Raw genomic sequence first — 21339 nt, forward strand, 5'->3', positions numbered from 1 at the left:
AGGATTCGAACCTGTGAGGAATTTAGGCACTTACACCTTTCTATTATTCTAAAATCTTGCAATAGATGTTATGGCTCACAGAAATTTTCCCTTTCCCTCAAACTTCCAAAAATTACTACATATGTTATTGTAAAACTGTAACAAGTATTTGCACTTTTGCAGCTACTGTCCCCAACACTTTAATCCTGATGCTATCTGTACACAGGACTGACTTTAAATTCTTGTCTCAATCACAGTTGGATTCTATTACTCTGCTTTCATCTTTCAACTTAATTCTCCATTTCACAGTCCAGTTTTAATGTCTCCCTCTTAATGTTGTTGCATTTTCAAACATCTTCACCTGTTAGCCACAAATACTCCTATAACAGACACTAATACATTTTCATAGTGGGCTTTTTCCTAATGTCATTACTCATTTAAAAAATCCACCAAGTGGATATTGCAATTCTAAACATGTATATACCAAACACAAAGGCGCCCAGGTTTATAAAAGAAACACTACCACAGCTTAAATCACATATTGACTCTCATACTGTAGCAGTGGGTGACTTCAGTGCCCCACTCTCATCAATATACAGGTCACCTGGACAAAAGCTATAAAGACAAATAATGGAGTTAAGAAATGTTGTAAATAAAATGGAACCAGCAGATATCTACAGAACATTTTACCCAAACACAGAAGAAAATGCTTTCTTCTCAGCAGCTCAGGGAACGTAATCCAAAGTTTGCTGCATATTTGGACACAAAGCAACTCTCCACAATAGATATAAGAAAATTAAAATAAGGGTCTGAAGAGATGGCTCAGAGGTTAAGAGCACTGACTGCTTCCAGAGGTCCTGAGTTTAATTCTCAGCAACCACATGGTCGTTCACAACCAACTACCATGAGATCTGGTTCCCTCTTCTGGCCTGCAGGCACACATGTGAGCAGATTATTATATAATTAATTAATTAATTAAATCCTTTTTAAAGAAGAGTAGAATAAAATGATGCATCCTATCAAACTACCATAGATTAAATCTGGATATCAACAACAATAAACATCAGAAACTATGCAAAGTTATGGAAATTAGGATCAAGAATGGTGGTGCAAACCTTTATTTCCAGAACTCGGAAGGCAGAAGCAGGATGCTCTCTATAAGTTCAAGACCAGCCTGGTTCCAGGACCGCCAGAACTACATAAAGAAAGCTTGTATCAAAAAAAAAAAAAAACAAAACAAAAAACAAAAAACAAAAAAAAAAAAAGCAAAAGCAAACCCGGAGCAACCATATGAAAACAGAGTTAAGATATGAATCAAGAAGGACATGTAAGGGGCTGGAGAGATGGCACACAGGTTAAGACCACTGACTGTTCTTCCAAAGGTCATGAGTTCAATTCCCAGCAACCACATGGTGGCTCACAACCATCTCTTCTGGCCTGCCGGCAGAATGCTATATACATAATAAATTTAAAAACCTTTTTTAAAAAAGAAGGAAATTTAAAATGGTTCAGAATTGAATGAAGATGAATACATGGCATACTCAACCTTTTAGGAAAGAATGAAGGCAGGTCTAAGAAGCAAGTTCATGATACTAAATGCCTACATAAGGGAATCAGAGACAAACAAGAAAGAAAAAGAAAGAAAGAAAGAAAGAAAGAAAGAAAGAAAGAAAGAAAGAAAGAAAGAAAATCAGAGACATCTGGTGCTAGTAATTTAGGGCCACACCTGAAAGTTCTAAAGCAACAAAAAGAAATAACGCCCAGAAGGAGAACACAGCCAGAAGTAATCACTCACAGCTGAAACAATACACTAGAAACAACAAAACACACACAAAAAACTTAATGAAAAGAAGAGTCAGTTCTTTGAGGCCAATCAACAAGAAGTTTGACCAGCTCTTTGCTAAAGTAATGAAAAGATGGAGTAGAAGATACAAATTAGTAACATTAGAGATGAGGGGCCTGGAGAGATGGCCCAGTGGTTAACAACACTAGCTGCTCTGCAGAGGATCCAGGTTTAATCCTTTATCTGGACCTGCATGGTGGCTCACAACTATCTGTAACTCCAACTCCAGGCGAGCCAATATCGTCTGCCTCCTTGAGCACTGCATGCACGTGGTGCACAGTTTACAATCTGGCAACATTTAAACCATTAACAGTAACTACTATTATTACTATTACAATTACTATTATTATTTTTTATTATTATTATTATTATTATTATTATTATTATTATTACTCAAAGAAAGACGAAAGAACCAGTGTGGTTACTGTATCGTATCACATAGTACTATAATAAAACTAGGAACAAGTAGCAAGAGAGATTGCAAAAGACGTGAATATTGAACAATATAACTTAGTGTGTGCACTGAGTCACTGGAGAAATCGATAGGGAAAATCAGAACTCTCCAGCATCAGATAATAATGGCTCTGATTACATCCACATCTAATCGAAAACTTGTAGTGACTTCCTAGACTACAAAGTTTCCTTTCCGATCTACTTCAATTTGGGAAGATGCACATGTTCTGACACACGCTGAAATCTTATTTAGTTGGCTTAATCAATTCTCATGAGATTCACCTTGTGACTGACACAGTGAAGTTTTCCTTGGAGTGATTCAAAACGACGCACAGTAAACAAGGTCATTGGTGCCCTAGGTGGACAAGCTGGTCCATGCCCGTTGGGATGAAGAGTCCTCTTATCCTGTCCCTTATTTCCTCACGGATCCTGCTAGGCAGCCTTTCCAAGACACTTCGAGCCTGTGATGCTTCGTGTCTGTGGGATTTCCACTGGCCTGAATAAGCCTTCTCAGCACTCAACACTCAGAGTGAGCGGGAGGTACGGCAACCTTTCCACTGTTTCTCTCTCCTCCCCTAGTCTACCACACCATTTACACTACCTCTCACTGCCTTCCACTAGTCTACCTTCCACTTTGGGGCTTTTTGTTTTGTTTTTCAGATTTATTTTCCTGTCAGTTTAGCGTATCTCCTTACTTACTTTTCTTTACGATAGTTCTCCTGGTCTTCATGAATATATTTTGTATGCCTGTGAACCACGGTGCCCAAGGAAACCAGCACAAGCTGTCAGATCTCCTGGAACTTGGGTCACAGACACGTATGAGCATCCGAGTGGTGATGGGAATCCACCCAGGCTCTTTGGAAACTCAGCCAGTGTGCTTAACCACGGAGCATCTCACGCCCACTTTTTGTTTCCTTTGTTAATACTTTGGCATCTGATCTAAGCATCGATTCGATTTGCAGAGAGCGATGCCCTTCTATGGCTTTTACAATTCTAATGTCTTTTGAGGGATGTTACAACTGGTAGAATTTTCCTCATTGCTCTTAAAGCCCATATTGCTTTGGTAGTCATAATGTAACCTTTTAAGAAGTGTTTGGAGTTTCCCAGATGCTGTGTGCAACACTTAATCCTGGTGCTGTGTCTTTCCTCCTGGACAACAGCACAGACTCACAGCAGGCGCTTAGTGTATTCTCGGCAAGTGTGCACTGGGTTTTACTTATACTGTATATTTCTGTTGTTTGCTATTGTTCAACTTTTATCTACTCAGCTCCTTCGTTTTAAATTTTATTTTTAATTTCCTTTTAAACATAATGGCATCACTTTCTCACTTCTCTGACTTATTTTACACACATATTTCTACAGAGGACACACTGCAGTTCAGTTACATAATGCATTGGGTTTTTTTTTTTTTCATTATGGGGTTGCCAAGATAAGCTTTTTGGTTTGGTTTGGTTTTGGTTTTGGGTTTTCAAGACAGAGTATCTCTGTGTAGTCTTAGCTATCCTGGACTCCCTTTGTAGATCATGCTGGCCTCGAATTCACAGTGATCCACATCCCTCTGTCTCCCTGAGTGCTGGGACTGAAGGCATGTGCCACCATGCCCTGTGCGCATTTACTGTTAACATGTTGGGAATCGAGAGGGGTTATTTTTCACCTTCTTTTGTGTGAGGTCTATGCACGGACAAAAGTGTGTATGTATTCAATTGTTCATGTGTGTGTACAGGATAGACACTGGCATCATGTGTCTTCCTCTGTGTCTTTCTTTTTTTTTTCTTTCCTTTTTTGGAAACAGAATCTCTCAGTCAACCTGGGGCACATCAGCTAGGTAGACTAGCTGGTCACTGAGCTGCTGGGATCCAGCGGTCCACCATGCCTAGCTTACCACACTCAACCTCTCTACTGTTACTGGGTATCTCTACTCACTTTCTAATGCTCGCATGACAAGCACTTTACTCTGAGTCATCTCTCCAGCCCTGCTAGGTTTCTTTATAACACAACATGATGGACATAAAATTTTGTCTAAAACCAAACTAAACCACTGATCCTCCTTCATTTAATATTGGTTATATGGCCACATTTAGTTTTGTCTTTTTTGTGGGGTTTTTTCCTTCAGTAGCAAATATCGGCCAATTTTAATGCCTTATGTAAGAAGGAAAATCACGTTGATTACAGTCATATTCAAATTTGTTTTTATCTTTAATGAAATGTAAAATTATATAATACAGAATTTGTTTTAAAATAACTTTATTACATGTTATTAGTAAATGTTTGATTTGGGTACGTAATACATATATACTAAATTTTTTAAATTTTTATTAATTTATTCATATTACATCTCAATGGTTATCCAATCCCTTGTATCCTCCCATTGCTCCCTCCCTCCCATTTTCCCCTTACTCCCCTCCCCTATGACAGTGACTGAGGGGGACCTCTTCCCCCTGTATATGCTCATAGGGTATCAAGTCTCTTCTTGGTAGCCTGCTATCCTTCCTCTGAGTGCCACCAGGTCTCCCCCTGCAGGGGACGTGGCCACATTTAGTTTTTAATTCATATGTGCCTGATGCCAAACAACTGCTGCTTTACCTTGACTATGCAGTTTTGTTACGCTGTGGATATCAGTTCACTGGCTCAGTTTTCTATAGCCCATTTTCTCTTTTCTCTGTTGACATGGTTAAGAGCATAAACACTTTATTAATATTTCCCATTAAGGTGGCCGTGGTGGGACATGCCTTCACGTCTAGCACTTGGCAGGTAAAGGCACGAAGATATCTGTGAGTTCGAGGCCAGCCTGGTCCTCATGGTCAGTTCCAGAAGAGCTAGCGCTGCATACATAGTGAAACTGTCTCAAAACAAAAAAACAAAAAACTAAAAAATCCACCATATTGCTGTGATTATTATGTCTCCAAAAATTTTGTGGGTTGTTGTTTTGGTTGTTGTTGTTGTTGTTGTTGTTTTCTTTTGTTTGGTTGGTTGGTTTGTTGGTTTGGTTTTCCAAGACAGAGTTTCTCTCTGTAGCCTTGGCTATGCTGGAACCACTTTGTAGACCAGGCTGGCTTCAAACTCAGAGAGAACTACCGACCTTTGCCTCCCTGAGTGCTGGGATTAAAAGCATGCACCACCACACCAGGATCTCCTATAGATTCATAAGCTTGATTATATATAAATACTACTGTATGTATTTTTAATTTAAAATATACATTCTGTGTTGCTACGGAAACATGGTTGATTACATGAAAAGGTCATGTTCCCTGAACATTTCTTTTGTCAAATATAACTTAGTTAAGGCAAAATTTCCCTGTTGGTTTAAATTGTTCCTCCATTTCCTTTTTATTTTGAATCTTTTTTAATCTTAATTAGATTTGACTCTCACATAGTGTATGCAATGTGGTAAAGACTACCACAAAGCACGTTTTCTGATGTTCATTGTGACATTCCATCTGTGTGATGATCCTCATTTTCACAAGGGACCTTTTTCCTCCTGATTGTACTTGATGGGTTTGTATTGGGGGAGAATAGTGAATCATTTAGCACCTAACTAGAACGTGAATTTTTTCATTCTTTCTCATATATGCCAACAGGTTGACAAATTCATTCATTTAAAAATATAACATTTCTATTTTTGATCTCTGTGAAATTCAAATAACCTATCTCAAAAAATATGTGTCATCTGTATTTTGTTGACTTTGAATGTGATTGAATTAAAATTATAATTGTTATTTCAATTATTTACATGTATGTTCGAACAACTGGATAGCTCCTTGCTCTGTTTTTAGAATGTATCTGTATCTTTGTTATGGTTTAAACTTTATTGTAACTTTCTTTAGTCTTGAGGACTTCACACATGTATACAACTAAAGATGACAATGTTTATTTGAAATTCATCACTTTTTGCAGGCTCTGGATAAACACAACCTCTTTTTCTTACAGTATGTCTGTTCATCCTTATCTAAAGTTCATTTTCTTGAATGACAGAGAGAGCATGATAATCTCTTGTGGACCCATTGTATATCGATAGCATCTTCCTGTGTTAGTCACAGTGTCTGTTCCATTGATGTTCAGATGACAGCCTGGTATTTCATACAAGACCTCTCACTTTTGTTTTTGCAGGTAAAAATACTAATGGCATAGCTACTGAAATGAATATTTTAGGATCATGCTGGGTGACAAAAGCATGAAAAGTTTGGGCATCCAAGGGTAGATGCAGAGCAAGGAGAAAAGATGAGGGAAAAACAACTTTCTAGTGAATAGTGAGTGAAGAGGGTGGCTATCAATCTAGGGGAGCACTTGGGAGCATGTGAGTGATGCTAAAGAAATAAATGTGAGCCTGAAAAACACTATATAGGGCCCACTGAAGATGGCATGATGGCTTTCCAACGCTTAGAAGGTAGTGGGTGCTGCTTACCTACAGAAAATAAAACAATGGCACATGGTGCCAAGTTGTGAGACAGAAATTGAAAAAAACTGATCTGAGGAATAATTGGGATGCTGGAAGAACAATACCTCAGTATGGGAAAATTCTTTCAGTGATTTGAATGTTGGCTCCTGATACTAAAATAACTTGACAGTCAAGGTAGAAATTTATGGTGCATAAAGAGAACTCAGACTGGGAATACAGGAATATATTCAAGGAATAGAGATTTGTGTTCCAGGTGATAGAAGTAAGCAGATCAGTGGAGACCCGAGTCTAAAGTCAACAGACAGTAAAACTCCCCCCAAGTGGCAGAAGAATGTTGTGAAATTCAAGGTCAAACTTCACGAATCTCGCGTCATTGTCGTTGTCTGTGCAGCTGTGGGCCTGAGAACTCTGCTTCTGTAGCACAAACACAAAAGACCCCTCACGTGGGAACACACTTCAGACGCTGCAGGGACAAGATACAGAAAACGTTGCTAGAGTCGGTTTATCCGGCAGAATCATGCTGACTGATCTGCTTACGATGTGTCACAGACGACAAGTTTTTTGAACATGTGCCCCACACTGTGAGATATGTAGTCTCACCCTTGCCTTTGTGTTCTGCTCCAACATGCAGTTCAGTTCCGTATGTCAGCAAAATAAATGAATAAATAAACAAAATGAAATGCTTCAGAACATTGCTGGTTAATCTGGAGAGTGCAAGGGGAGGCAAAGAAAGTCTAAGCAGTTAGGCATGATTAAGCTCACAAACACATAGGACAGCCAGAACACTAAGGTTCAAGTACACAGGTTGCACTTTATGTGACAGAAACAAATGTTGTTATAAACATGAAAACATTAATACCTAGGTTAAAGAAAAAATATTGGCTGATCGAAAAAATTCCTTCGGACCAGAGAAATGATTCAACGGTTAAAAAAAAAACCATTGGCTGCTCTTCCAGAGTAACAGGAATTCATTCCTGAGGCATGCATATAGTACACAGACATGCAGGCAGAACACATGTATAGATAAAATAAATCATTTTTAAGTCTTCATAACGTGCAAATTTTGCTCTCCCATAGGTCATCCTGTGCTTCGGCCTAACGTTACAGAATTCAGGGTGTTGGGGAGAGTTCAGCCTGCCTTCCAACACTTTATTCTATCCTCTAAGAGAGTCAAGAAACCCAGAAATGCAGCTGCTAAAGCGTCAGCTCTGGACCTAACACTGAGAGGAGTTGGACATTGCTCCAGGCGGTGGGAGCACACATTTCACTCACAGCCAATGGGAGGCAGAGGTAGGTGGATCTCTGTGAGTTCCAGGACAGCCTGATCTACAGAGTGAGTTCCATCCAGGGCTACACAGAGAGACCCTGTCTCAGAAAACCAAAAAGAAAAGAAAGGAAGGTGGGAAAGAAGAAACAGGGAGAGAGAGACAGAGACAGAGACAGAGAGATTTCATCGCCTCTCTCTCCTCCTGATTACTATATTTTTTCCCATCAATGCCGTTTTAAGAATAGTTTTATAACACACTCCATTTATTTGTCACTCTAGAACAAACACGCCTGACACGCTGAACACCATGCTTTCAAGTGACACCACCTTGGGGATCTTTCTCATATCCCAGTTATGTGTTGGTCTCATAGGGAACTCATCACTGTTCGTTTTGTACATACACAGTTTCTTCCTTAGGCCTCATTTTAAGAAGTTGATAGATTTGGTTTTCATGCACCTGACAATAGTTAACATGCTGATGGTCATATTCATGTTAAAATCACATATCATGTCATGCTTTGGAGTACCCAACTTTATGGATGATGTTGGTTGTAAGGCAATTTTGTTTGTAGCCAGAGTCACCCGGGGTCTGTCCATCTGCACCACCTCTATTGTAAGTACGTTTCAAGTCATCACCATCACTCCCATAAATTCTAAGTGGGCAAAATGGCTTAAGCCTAAACTCTCTACATGGACTTTTCTTTCCTTATTTTGCTCCTGGCTCATTAACTTGAGCATCTATGCATATATGATTCAAATGGTGATAGCCAAAACCAACTGTACACATGCAGGCAATGGATATTTGCATCCTTATTGTCAAAACAGACGGTTTGGGAACCATAATTCAGGGTCATTTTTGAGTGTCATACTCATTCACGATCTCCTCTTTGTGGCCATCATGATGTGGACCAGCCTCTACATGCTGACTTTTCTCTACAGACATCGCAAGAGAGCCCAGCATCTCCACAGCCCAAGCCTCTCCTCCCTGACATCTCCTGAACACAAAGCCACTCGCAGCATCCTGTCTCTGGTGAGCTGCTTTGTGTTCATTTATTGGTTGAACAATTCCATCACCCTCTATGGTTTTTACACACAAATAAAACTTGCAAGATTGGAGGCAATTAATGCATTTTTAGCAACGTGTTACCCAACCATCTGCCCTTTCTTACTAATGAAGAATAATAAAATTATTTTGACATCCACTTCTTCCTTTTCTATATTGAGAATGACCTGTTTTTAATGTACATTGCATGGCTAAACTGAAACCCCCACTCCTATCATGAAAACATTCTCTTAATGATTTCCATGAAATAAAGAATTTGAATGTAGACTTTGAATACCTATTATGTCTTTAGTTATAATTCAGACAATCTGAATACTACAAAAATTCAATCTCAAGTCCGTGATTTTGATACTTGTAACATATACTACACACTGAAATTATAACACTTTGGGAAAAATGGATGTATTATAAGCACTTTGAACCATATGTTATTTCTTTGTTTATCTCTATTAAAATACTGCTAATCAAAAATATAAATACTATTTGCAGCTTTATGTTTTGATGAAGTGTTCTGTTCTAAGGAATGCCTTCTAACCATTTTACAAATAAATTATACACTCTTAACTGTCAGCTACCTCAAATACTGCTGTGGGTGTTGCTCTTTGGTGGTATAACTGGCAGTTATCCAATGGATGTCCTTGTACCATAGCTGACTTTGAGTCAGCCATTATGTTTTGTGATTTTAGTATGTTTTAATTATTTTTATTTTCAATTTTTGATATAATTACAGTATGCATCCTTCCTGTTCCTCCCTCATGATCCCGCCCCTCCACCTCATATAAACTTCTTGCTCTCTTTCAATTTCATGGCCTCTTTTTAAATTAATTATTCTTCTGTATGGAGGAGTGGTTCCTAATAAATAAATACTACTTATTCAATCTTTATAATGTTAATTGGATGGATATATTCATGGCGGATCATTTGGCGAGGAATAAGCAGTTGTGATCAATTGGTGTGATCTTCCCTGGGTAAAGCATTTCTCTTGCTCTCCACATTCCTTAGTTGCCTATAGATCTTTGTGTAGGGTTGAGGCCTCCTTAAGTGTAGTCTTTACTCTACATCAAGGAAACTCCTCTTTGCAAGAGTTAGAGACCATTACAGAAAAGCACAACTAATCCAAATACGGAGGAGGGAAGCCCAGTCCCAATGGAAGTGTCAACACTACAACTGCTGCACCTAAGGCTCAAGGAAAATAGATGATGGGATGGCGACAGAAAGATTTTTTAAATTTCAATGTATTATAATTTATTCAGATTGCATCCCAATTGTTATCTCCTCAATTGTATCTTCCCATTGCCACCTTCAGTCTCTCCTCTGCCCAATTCCCCTCCCCTAGACCTCGGAAAGAAGGGGACTTCTTCCCCCACCAAATGACCACAGACTATCAGGTCTCATCCAGATAGCCTGCCTCTTCTTCCTCTGTGTTCCAGGGACTCTCCACCAGAGGGAATTGATCAAATGAGGGCACCAGAGTTCATGTCAGAGTCAGTCCCTCCTCCCCCGACAACTGTGGAGAATGAGTTGTCCATTGGCTATATCTGAACAGGGGTCTAGGTTCACTGCATGCATTGTCCTCGATTGATGCAACAGTTTGTGTAGACCCCCGCCTGAGTCCAGATCTGACAGACTTGATGGTATCTTTGTGGAGCTCCTGAACTCTATGGGTTCTTCCATTCTCCATTTTCCATACCACCCTCAGTGTTCCACCCAGAGTGTAAGAGTGAGTCCCAGCATCTGTCCACACTGGGTGTAGCCTCTCAGAAGACATCTATGTTGGGCTAATATCCACTTATAAGGAATTATATACCATGAGTGTCTTTCTGGGTCTGGGTTACCTCACTCAGGATGATCATTTCTAGTTCCATCCATTTGCCTACGTATTTCAAGATTTCCTTACTCTTGGTAGCTAAATAGTATTCCATTGGGTAATTATAGCACAGTTTCTTTATCCATTCTTTGGTTGGGTGACATCTAGGTTTCTAGGTTCTGGTTATTATAAATAAGACTGCTATGAACATAGTTGAGCATATATCCTGGTTGGATGGTGAAGCATCACCTGGGTATGTGCCCAGGAGTTGTATAGCTGTGTCTTGAGGAAGAACTATTCCCAATCTTCTCAGATAGCTCTAGATTCATTCCCAAATGGTGGTACAAATTTGGACTCCACCAGCAATGGAGGAGTGTTCCCTTCCTCCACATCCTCACCAACGTGTGCTGTCACTTGAGGTTTTCACCTTAGCCATTCTGATAGGTGTGAGATTGAATCTCAGAGTCATTTTGATTTGCATTTCCCTGATGACTAAGGACATTGAGCATTTGTTTAAGTGATTCTCAGACATTTGATATTCCTCTGTTGAAAATTCTCTATCTAGCTCAGAACCCCATTTCTAAATTGGGTTATTTTGTTTGGTGGTGTTTAATTTCATGAGTCTCTTATATATTTTGTATATTAGCCCTTTGTCAGATATTGGGTGGCTGAAAATCTTTTCCCAGTCTGTAGGCTGTCATTTTGTTCTGTTGGCAGTATTCTTTGCCTTACAGAAGCTTTTCAGTGTCGTGAGGTCCAATTTATTAATTGTTGACCTTAGAGCCTGGCTGTTGGTTTTCTGGTCAAGAAGTTGTCTCCTGTGACAATGAGTTCAAGGTTTTTCCCTTTTTCTTCTAACAGATTTAATGTTTCAGGTTTTACATTGAGATCTTTAATCCATCTGTACATTACTTTTGTGCAGGGTGATAAACATGGATCTAGTTGCGTTTTTCTACTATTTTCCCTCCAGTTAGGCCCGGACTGTTTGTTGAAAATGCTATATTTTTTCCATTGTATAATCATGGCCACTTGGTCAAAAAAATCAGTCAGTGCTCCCAACCGCTGAGCCATCTCTCCAGCCCTAGCTTGTATTACTTAATTATCCTAAACAGCCTGCAGTATCACTTTCAAGGTACTGGAAGTAAGCTTTGTATTATAGTGGAATTCTATGGGTTCAATACCTCATATTAGTGTAGGTAGTATATATGATGTGTTTGGAGAATAATCTTACATTTGAATTCTATACCGAAGATGTACCTCACCCCGGCAAGCTTTTGTAATTTTGTAATTTTTATGTCTTTCATCTCTGTAGAGCATAGTCATGTCTATCTACTGTCTACTGCCTTCTCTCATACCCACTGACCCTTTTTTCCAGTCAACACTATATTTTTTTAAACAGACTCTCACTATGCAGCATTAGCTGGCTTTAACTTGCTATGTAGATCAGGCTGGCTTCTAACTCAGAGAGATGCCTGGGATTAAAGGAACCCACTACACCTGGCCACTTTTCCTTCTTTGCTCTCTTTTTTTATGCCCGTCCTGCATAAGTGAGCAGCACCCTGAAGTGATGATGGTTGTCATGGCCGAGTCAAAACCAAGAGACAGCATTTCATGACACTGCCCTCTCCATCTTACAATTTTTGTTCGTCTCCTCCTAGAGCTCCCCATGTCTTTAAGAGGATGTAATGGGTGTCATGGTTGGGTGTCTGGACGTAATAGCCAGTTATTTTCAGCACTTTGAATACTTATGAATTTCCAAATTAAACACTGACTTCTGATAAGAAGCTCCTCTTATCTGGCCTGAATCAGAACTTGTCTGTGGGTATAATTACAGATATTTGGAAAACAGATTAACTAGTGTCTGTTTTATCAACACAGCAATCTTAGCGTAAAACTCTAAATTCTTGAACAGAAGAGAGGATACAAGCATGACAAAGCCATCTACTAGGTGGTCAAAATAAAACACCAAAGTGGGGTCATGTTTTCAATGCAACCTTAAAATGCAGTTTAAGAGCAGAAGGCACAACAGTCTCCAGTGGACCTGCACAAATGTTCTCTGTGGCTCTGCTCTCTGCTCAAAGTTTGGCTTAACAGCTGTGATAATTGCCACCACTCTCTTAAAACTTATCATGACTTCTGCAGTCCTAAAGTTTACTTTCTGGTGTAGTTCATCTTGGGAAAAAGCACATCTTCAGATAAAGGCTTTACACTCCTCACATGCTACGTTATCTGAGACTCACGTGGCCTCTGGAAGAGTTATGTTTTCCTCCGGGTGAATCTAAGCGATGCACAGTGCACAAGGTCATTGATGCCGTGGGTGACAAGCTGGTCCATGTCCACTGGGAGGAAGAGACGTGTCATCCTGTCCTTGATTCAGTCATGCCTCTTCCTAGACAGCCTTCCCAGGAGACTTCACATCTGTGAGATGCACACTGCCCTGAGAAAGGGCTCCCAGCACTCAGCGCTCAGATCGAGAGGGAGGTATAAAGACCCTCACCCTGGACTTTTCCGCAGTCTATACTTTGATTTTTTTTCTTCCTATTTCTTGTTCTCATATCTTTCTCTCAAGGTAAATAAATCATATCTTTCTTGTTTTTATTGATCGTCTTTTCTAAATTCATAATATTTTTTCTATTTCCCCCTTTTGTGTCTTTCTTTTTGCATCGGTTCAGGACAAGGATTCGAACCTGAGACAAAAATAGGCACTTACACCTTTCTATTATTCTAAAATCTTGCAATAGAAGTTATGGCTCAGACAAATTTTCCCTTTCACTCAAACATCCAAAAATTACTACATATGTTATTGTAAAACTGTAACAAGTATTTGCACTTTTGTAGCTACTGTCCCCAACACTTTAATCCTGAAGCTATCTGTACACAGGACTGACTTTAAATTCTTGTCTCAATCTCAGTTGTTTTCTATTACTCTGCTTTCATCTTTCAACTTAAATCCCTACTTCAGAGTCCAGTTTTAATGTCTCCCTCTTAATTGCATTTACAAACATCTTCACCTGTTAGCCACAAATACTCCTATAACAGACACTAATCCATTTTCATAGTGGGCTTTTCTCTAATATCATTACTCATAAAAAAATCCACCAAGTGGATATTGCAATTCTAAACATGTATATACCAAATACAAAGGCGCCCAAGTTCATAAAAGAAACACTACCACAGCTTAAATCACATATTGACTCTCATACTGTAGCAGTAGGTGACTTCAGTACCCCACTCTCATCAATATACAGGTCACCTGGACAAAAGCAAAAACGACAAATAATGGAGTTAAGAAATGTTGTAAATAAAATGGAACCAGCAGATATCTACAGAACATTTGACCCAAACACTGAAGAAAATGCCTTCTTCTCAGCAGCTCAGGGAACATAATCCAAAGTTTGCTGCATGCTTGGACACAAAGCAAGTCTCAACAACAGATATAAGAAAATTAAAATAAGGGCCTGAAGAGATGGCTCAGAGGTTAAGAGCACTGACTGCTTCCAGAGGTCCTGAGTTTAATTCTCAGCAACCACATGGTGGGTCACAACCAACTACCGTGAGATCTGGTGCCCTCTTCTGGCCTGCAGGCACACATGTGAGCAGAATATTATATAAATAAATAAATAAATAAATAAATAAATAAATAAATAAATAAATCCATTTTAAAGAACAGTAGAATAAAGTGATGCATCCTATCTGACTACCATAGATTAAATCTGGATATCAACAACAATAAACATCAGAAACTATGCAAAGTTATGGAAATTAGGATCAAGCCATGGTGGTACAAACCTTTATTTCCAGAACTCAGAAGGCAGAAGCAGGATGCTCTCTATAAGTTCAAGGCCAGCCTGGTTCCAGGACGGCCAGAACTAGGTAAAGGGAGTTTGTATCAAAAAACAAAAACAAACCCTGAGCAACCCTATGAAAACAGTTAAGACATGAATCAAGAAAGAAATGTAATGGGCTGGAGAGATGGTGCAGAGGTTAGAGCAGTGACTGCTCTTCCAAAGGTCATGAGTTCAATTCCCAGCAACCACATGGTGCCTCACAACCATTTTTCTGGCCAGCAGGCAGAATGCTGTATACATAATAAATAAATAAATCTCTAAAAAAATAAAAAGAAGGACATTTAAAATGGTTCACAATTGAATGAAGATGAATACACGGCATACGCAACCTTTTAGCATACAATGAAGGCAGTTCTAAGAAGCAAGTTCATTATACTAAATGCCTACATAAGAGAATCAGAGACAAGAAAGAAAGAAAGAAAGAAAGAAAGAAAGAAAGAAAGAAAGAAAGAAAGAGACATCTCCTGCTAGTAATTTAGGGCCATACCTGAAAGTTCTAAAGCAACAAAAAGAAATAACGCCCAGAAGGAGAACACAGCCAGAAGTAATCACTCACAGCTGAAACAATAAACTAGAAACAACAAAACACACACAAAAAACTTAATGAAAAGAAGACTCAGTTCTTTGAGGCCAATCAACAAGAAATTTGACCAGCTCTTTGCTAAAGTAATGAAAAGATGGAGATAGAAGATACAAATTAGTAACATTAGAGATGAGGGGCCTGGAGAGATGGCCCAGTGGTTAACAACACTAGCTGCTCTGCAGAGGATCCAGGTTTAATCCTTTATCTGGACCTGCATGGTGGCTCACAACTATCTGTAACTCCAACTCCAGGCGAGCCAATATCGTCTGCCTCCTTGAGCACTGCATGCACGTGGTACACAGATTACAAACTGGAAATATTTAAACCGTTAATAATAATAATAATAATAACTACTATTATTACTATTACTATAATTATTATTATTATTCAAAGAAAGACAAAAGAACCAGTGTGGTTACTGTACCGTATCAGATAGTACTATAATAAAACTAGGAACAAGTAGCAAGAGAGATTGCAAAAGACCTGAATATTGAACAATATAACTTCCAGTGTGCACTGAGTCACTGGAGAAATCAACAGGGAAAATTAGAACTTTACAGCATCAGATACTAATGGCTCTAATTACATCCACATCTAATCGAAAACTTGTAGTGACTTCCTAGACTACAAAGTTTCCTTTATGATCTACTTCAGCTTGGGAAGATGCACATGTTCTGACAGACGCTGAACTCTTATTTAGTTGGCTTAATCAATTCCTGTGAGATCCACCTTGTGTCTGAGACAGTGAGGTTTTCCTTGGAGTGATTGAAAATGACGCACAGTAAACAAGGTCATTGGTGCCCTAGGTGGACAAGCTGGTCCATGCCCGTTGGGATGAAGAGTCCTCTTACCCTGTCCCTTATTTCCTCACGGCTCCCGCTAGGCAGCCTTTCCAAGACACTTCGAGCCTGTGATGCTTCGTGTCTGTGGGATTTCCACTGCCCTGAATAAGCCTTCTCAGCACTCAACACTCAGAGTGAGCGGGAGGTACGGCAACCTTTCCCCTGTTTCTCTCTCCTCCCCTAGGCTCCCACGCCACTTACACTACCTCTGTGCCTTCCACTAGCCTACCTTCCACTTTGGGGCTTTTTGTTTTGTTTTTCAGATTTATTTTCCTGTCAGTTTAGCGATATCTCCTTTACTTACTTTTCTGGACAATAGTTCTCCTGGTCTTCATGAATGTATTTTGTATGCCTGTGAACCACGGTGCCCAAGGAAACCAGCACAAGCTGTCAGATCTCCTGGAGATTGGGTCACAGACAAGTGTGAGCATCCGTGTGGTGATGGGAATCCACCCAGGCTCTTTGGAAACTCAGCCAGTGCGCTTAACCACTGAGCATCTCACGCCCACTTTTTGTTTCCTTTGTTAATACTTTGACATCTGATCTAGTCAGCGATTCGATCTGCAGAGAGCGATGCCCTTCTATGGCTTTTTACAATTCTAATGTCTTTTGAGGGATGTTACAACTGGTAGAATTTTCCTCATTGCTCTTAAAGCCCATATTGGCTTTGGTAGTCATAATGTAATCTTTTAAGAAGTGTTTGGAGTTTCCCAGATGCTGTGTGCAACACTTAATCCTGGTGCTGTGTCTTTCCTCCTGGACAACAGCACAGAGTCACAGCAGGGGCTTAGTGTATTCTCAGCAAGTGTGGTCTGGGTTTTACTTATACTGTATATTTCTGTTGTTTGCTATTGTTCAACTTTTATCTATTCAGCTCCTTTGTTTTAAATTTTATTTTTAATTTCCTTTTAAACATAATGGCATCACTTTCTCACTACTCTGACTCATTTTACACACATATTTCTACAGAGGACACACTGCAGGTCAGTTACATAATGTATTGGGTTTTTTTCATTATGGGGTTGCCAAGATAAGCTTTTTGGTTTGGTTTGGTTTGGTTTTGGTTTTGGGTTTTCAAGACAGGGTATCTCTGTGTAGTCTTGGCTATCCTGGACTCCCTTTGTAGATCATGCTGGCCTCGAATTCACAGTGATCCACATCCCTCTGTCACTGAAGGCATGTGCCACCATGCCCTGCGTGCATTTACTGTTAACATGTTGGGAATCAAGAGGGGTTATTTTTCACCTTTTGTGTGAGGTCTATGCAGAATTGTTCATATGTGTGTACAGGATAGACACTGGCATCATGTGTCTTCCTCTGTGTCTTCCTTTTTTTTTTCTTTTTTGGAAACAGAATCTCTCATTCAACCTACGTACATCAGCTATGTAGACTAGCTGGTCACTGAGCTGCTGGGATCCAGCTGTCACCACCATGCCCAGCTTACCACACTTAACCTCTCTATTGGTGCTGGGTATCTCTACTCACTTTCTAATGCTCCCATGACAAGCACTTTACTCTGAGTCATCTCTCCAGCCCTGCTAGGTTTCTTTATAACACAACATGATGGACATAAAATTTTGTCTAAAACCAAACTAAACCACTGATCATCTTTTGTTAAATATTGGTTATATGGTGGCATTTAGTTTTTTGTTTTTTGTGTTTTTTTTCCTTCAGTAGCAAATATCGGCCAATTTAATGCCTTATGTAAAAAGGAAAATCACATTGATTATAGTCATATTCAATTTTGCTTTCATGTTTTATGAAAAGTAAGATTATATAATACAGAATTTGTTTTAAAATAACTTTATTATGTGTAATAACACATAATAAATGTTTGATTTGGGTACATAACACATATATACCAATTTTTTTAATTTTATTAATTTACTCATATTACATCTCAATGGTTATCCCATCCCTTGTATCCTCCCATTCCTCCCTCCCTCCCATTTTCCCCTTACTCCCCTCCCCTATGACTGTGACTGAGGGGGACCTCTTCCCCCTGTATATGCTCATAGGATATCAAGTCTCTTCTTGGTAGCCTGCTATCCTTCCTCTGAGTGCCACCAGGTCTCCCCCTCCAGGGGACGTGGCCACATTTAGTTTTTAATTCATATGTGCCTGATGCCAAACAACTGCTGCTTTACCTTGACTATGCAGTTTTGTTACACTGTGGAATCAGTTCACTGGCTCAGTTTTCTATATCCCATTTTCTCTTTTATCCCTTGACCTGGTTAAGAGCAAAAACACTTTATTAATATTTCCCATTAAGGTGGCTATGGTGGGACATGCCATCACGTCTAGCACTTGGCAGGTGAAGGAAGGAATATGTCTGTGAGTTCGAGGCCAGCCTGGTCCTCATGGTTAGTTCCAGGATAGCTAGAGCTGCATACATAGTGAGACTCTGTCTCAAAACAAAAAAGCAAAAAAACAAAACTAAAACTAAAAAAAACCATCTCCAATAATTTTGTGGGTTGTTTTTGTTGTTGGTGGTGTTGTTTTGTTTGGTTGGTTGGTTGGTTTGGTTTTCCAAGACAGAGTTTCTCTCTGTAGCCTTGGCTATGCTGCAATCACTTTATAGACCAGACTGGCTTCAAACTCAGAGAGAACTACCGACCTTTGCCTCCTTGAATGCTGGGATTAAAAGCATGCACCAGCACACCAGGATCTCCTATAGATTCATAAGCTTGATTATATATAAATACTATTGTATGTATTTTCAATTTAAAATTTACATTCTGTGTTGCTACGGAAACATGGTTGATTACATGAAAAGGTCATGTTCCCTGAACATTTCTTTTGTCAAATATAACTTAGTTAAGGCAAAATTTCCCTGTTGGTGTCAATTGTTCCTCCATTTCCTTTTTATTTTGAATCTTTTTTAATCTTCATTAGAGTTGACTCTCACATAGTGTATGCAATGTGGTAAAGACTACCACAAAGCACGGTTTCTGATGTTCATTGTGACATTCCATCTGTGTGCTGACCCTCATTTTCACAAGGGACCTTTTTCCTCCTGATTGTACTGATGGATTTGCATTGGTGTAAAATAGTGAATCATTTAGCACCTAACTAGAACGTGAATTTTCTTTCATTCTTTCTCATCTACACCAACAGGTTAACAAATTCATTCATTAAAAAAAATAACATTTCTATTTTTGATTTCAGTAAAATTCAAATACCCTGTCTCAAATAATATGTGTCATCTGTATTTTGTGGACTGTGAATGTGATTGAATTAAAATTATCATTGTTATTTTCAATTATTTACATGTATGTTCATACAACTGGATAGCTCCTTGCTCTGTTTTTAGAATGTATCTGTATCTTTGTTATGGTTTAAACTTTATTGTAACTTTCTTTAGTCTTGAGGACTTCACACAGGTATACAACTAAAGATGACAATGTTTATTTGAAATTCATCACCTTTTGCAGGCTCTGGATAAACACAACCTCTTTTTCTTACAATATGTCTGTTCATCCTTATCTAAAGTTCATTACCTTGAATTACAGAGAGAGCGTGATAATCTCTTGTGGACCCATGGTATATCGATAGCATCTTCCTGTGTTCGTCACAGTGTAAGTCTGTTCCATTGATGTTCAGATGACAGCCTGGTATTTCATATAAGACCTCTCACTTTTGTTTTTGCAGGTAAATATACTAATGGCATAGCTACTGAAGGAAACTTTTAGGATCATGCTGGGTGACAAAAGCATGAAAAGTTTGGGCATCCAAGGGTAGATGCAGAGCAAGGAGAAAAGATGAGGGAAAAACAACTTTCTAGTGAATAGTGAGTGAAGAGGGTGGCTATCAATCTAGGGTAGCACTTGGGAGCATGTGAGTGATGCTAAAGATATAAATGTGAGCCTGAAAAAGACTATATAGGGCCCAGTGAAGACAGCATGATGGCTTTTCAACGCTTAGAAGGTAGTGGGTGCTGTGTAGCTACAGAAAATAAAACAAGGGCACACAGGGACAAGTCGTGAGACAGAAATTGAAAAATAACTGATCTGAGGAATAATTGGGATGCTGGAAGAACAATACCTCAGGATGGGAAAATTCCTTCAGTGATTTGAATGTTGACTTCTGGTACTAAAATAACTTGACTGTCAAGGTAGAAATTTATGGTGCATAAAGAGAACTCAGACTGAAATACTGGGGAAAGTTCAAGGAATAGAGATTTGTGTTCCAGGTGACAGAAGTAAGCAGATTAGTGGAGACACGAGTCTAAAGTCAACAGACAGTAAAACTCCCCCCAAGTGGCAGAAGAATGTTGTGAAATTCAAGGTCAAACTTCACGAATCTCGCGTCATTGTCGTTGTCTGTGCAGCTGTGGGCCTGAGAACTCTGCTTCTGTAGCACAAACACAAAAGACCCCTCACATGGGAATACACTTCAGACGCTGCATGGGACAAGATACAGAAAACGTTGCTAGAGTCGGTTTATCCGGCAGAATCATGCTGACTGATCTGCTTACGATGTGTCACAGACGACAAGTTTTTTGAACATGTGCCCCACACTGTGAGGTAGGTAGTCTCACTCTTGCCTTTGTGTTCTGCACCAACACGCGGCTCAGTTCCATATGTCGGCAAAATAAATGAATAAATAAGCAAAATGAAACGCCTCAGAACATTGCTGGTTAATCTGTAGACAGCAATGGGAGGCAAAGACAGTCTAAGCATTTAGTCACGACTAAGCTGACAAACACATAGGACAGCCAGAACGCTAAGGTTCAAGTACACAGGTTGCACTTTATGTGACAGAAACAAATGTTGTTATAAACATGAAAACATTAATGCCTAGGTTAAAGGAAAAATATTGGCTGATCAACAAAAATTCATTAGGACCAGAGAAATGATCCAATGGTTTAAAAAAAAAATTGGCTGCTCTTCCAGAGTACCAGGAATTCATTCCTGAGGCATGCATATAGTACACAGTCTTTCAGGGTGAACACCTGTATAGATAAAATAAATCATTTTTAAGTCTTCATAACATGCAAATTTTGCTCTCCCATAGGTCAACCTATGCTTCGGCCTAACGTTACAGAATTCAAGGTATTGGGAAGAGTTCAGCCTGCCTTCCAACACTTTATTCTATCCTCTAAGAGGGTCAAGAAACCCAGGAATGCAGCTGCTAAAGAGTTAGCTCTGGACCTAACACTGAGAGGAGTTGGACAGTGCTCCAGGCGGTGGTAGCACACATTTCACTCGCAGCCAATGGGAGGCAGAGGTAGGTGGATCTCTGTGAGGTCCAGGACA

General features: G+C 39.4%; 1 protein-coding gene across 1 annotated transcript; it reads left to right on the forward strand.

Annotated features, from left to right (window-relative positions):
• Nucleotides 1-8245: 8245 nt before the first annotated feature.
• On the forward strand, nt 8246-9178 carry LOC311591257 (vomeronasal type-1 receptor 4-like; the record flags this gene model as incomplete). The annotated part of the gene is made up of 1 exon (XM_084770695.1): nt 8246-9178. One exon carries the CDS (start codon nt 8246-8248, stop codon nt 9176-9178), a length of 933 nt encoding a protein of 310 aa, XP_084626821.1.
• Between the last annotated feature and the right edge of the window lie 12161 nt (nt 9179-21339).

This window comes from Acomys minous, assembly GCF_964271855.1.
Source record: "Acomys minous genome assembly, chromosome: 20".
Lineage (NCBI taxonomy): Eukaryota > Metazoa > Chordata > Mammalia > Rodentia > Muridae > Acomys > Acomys minous.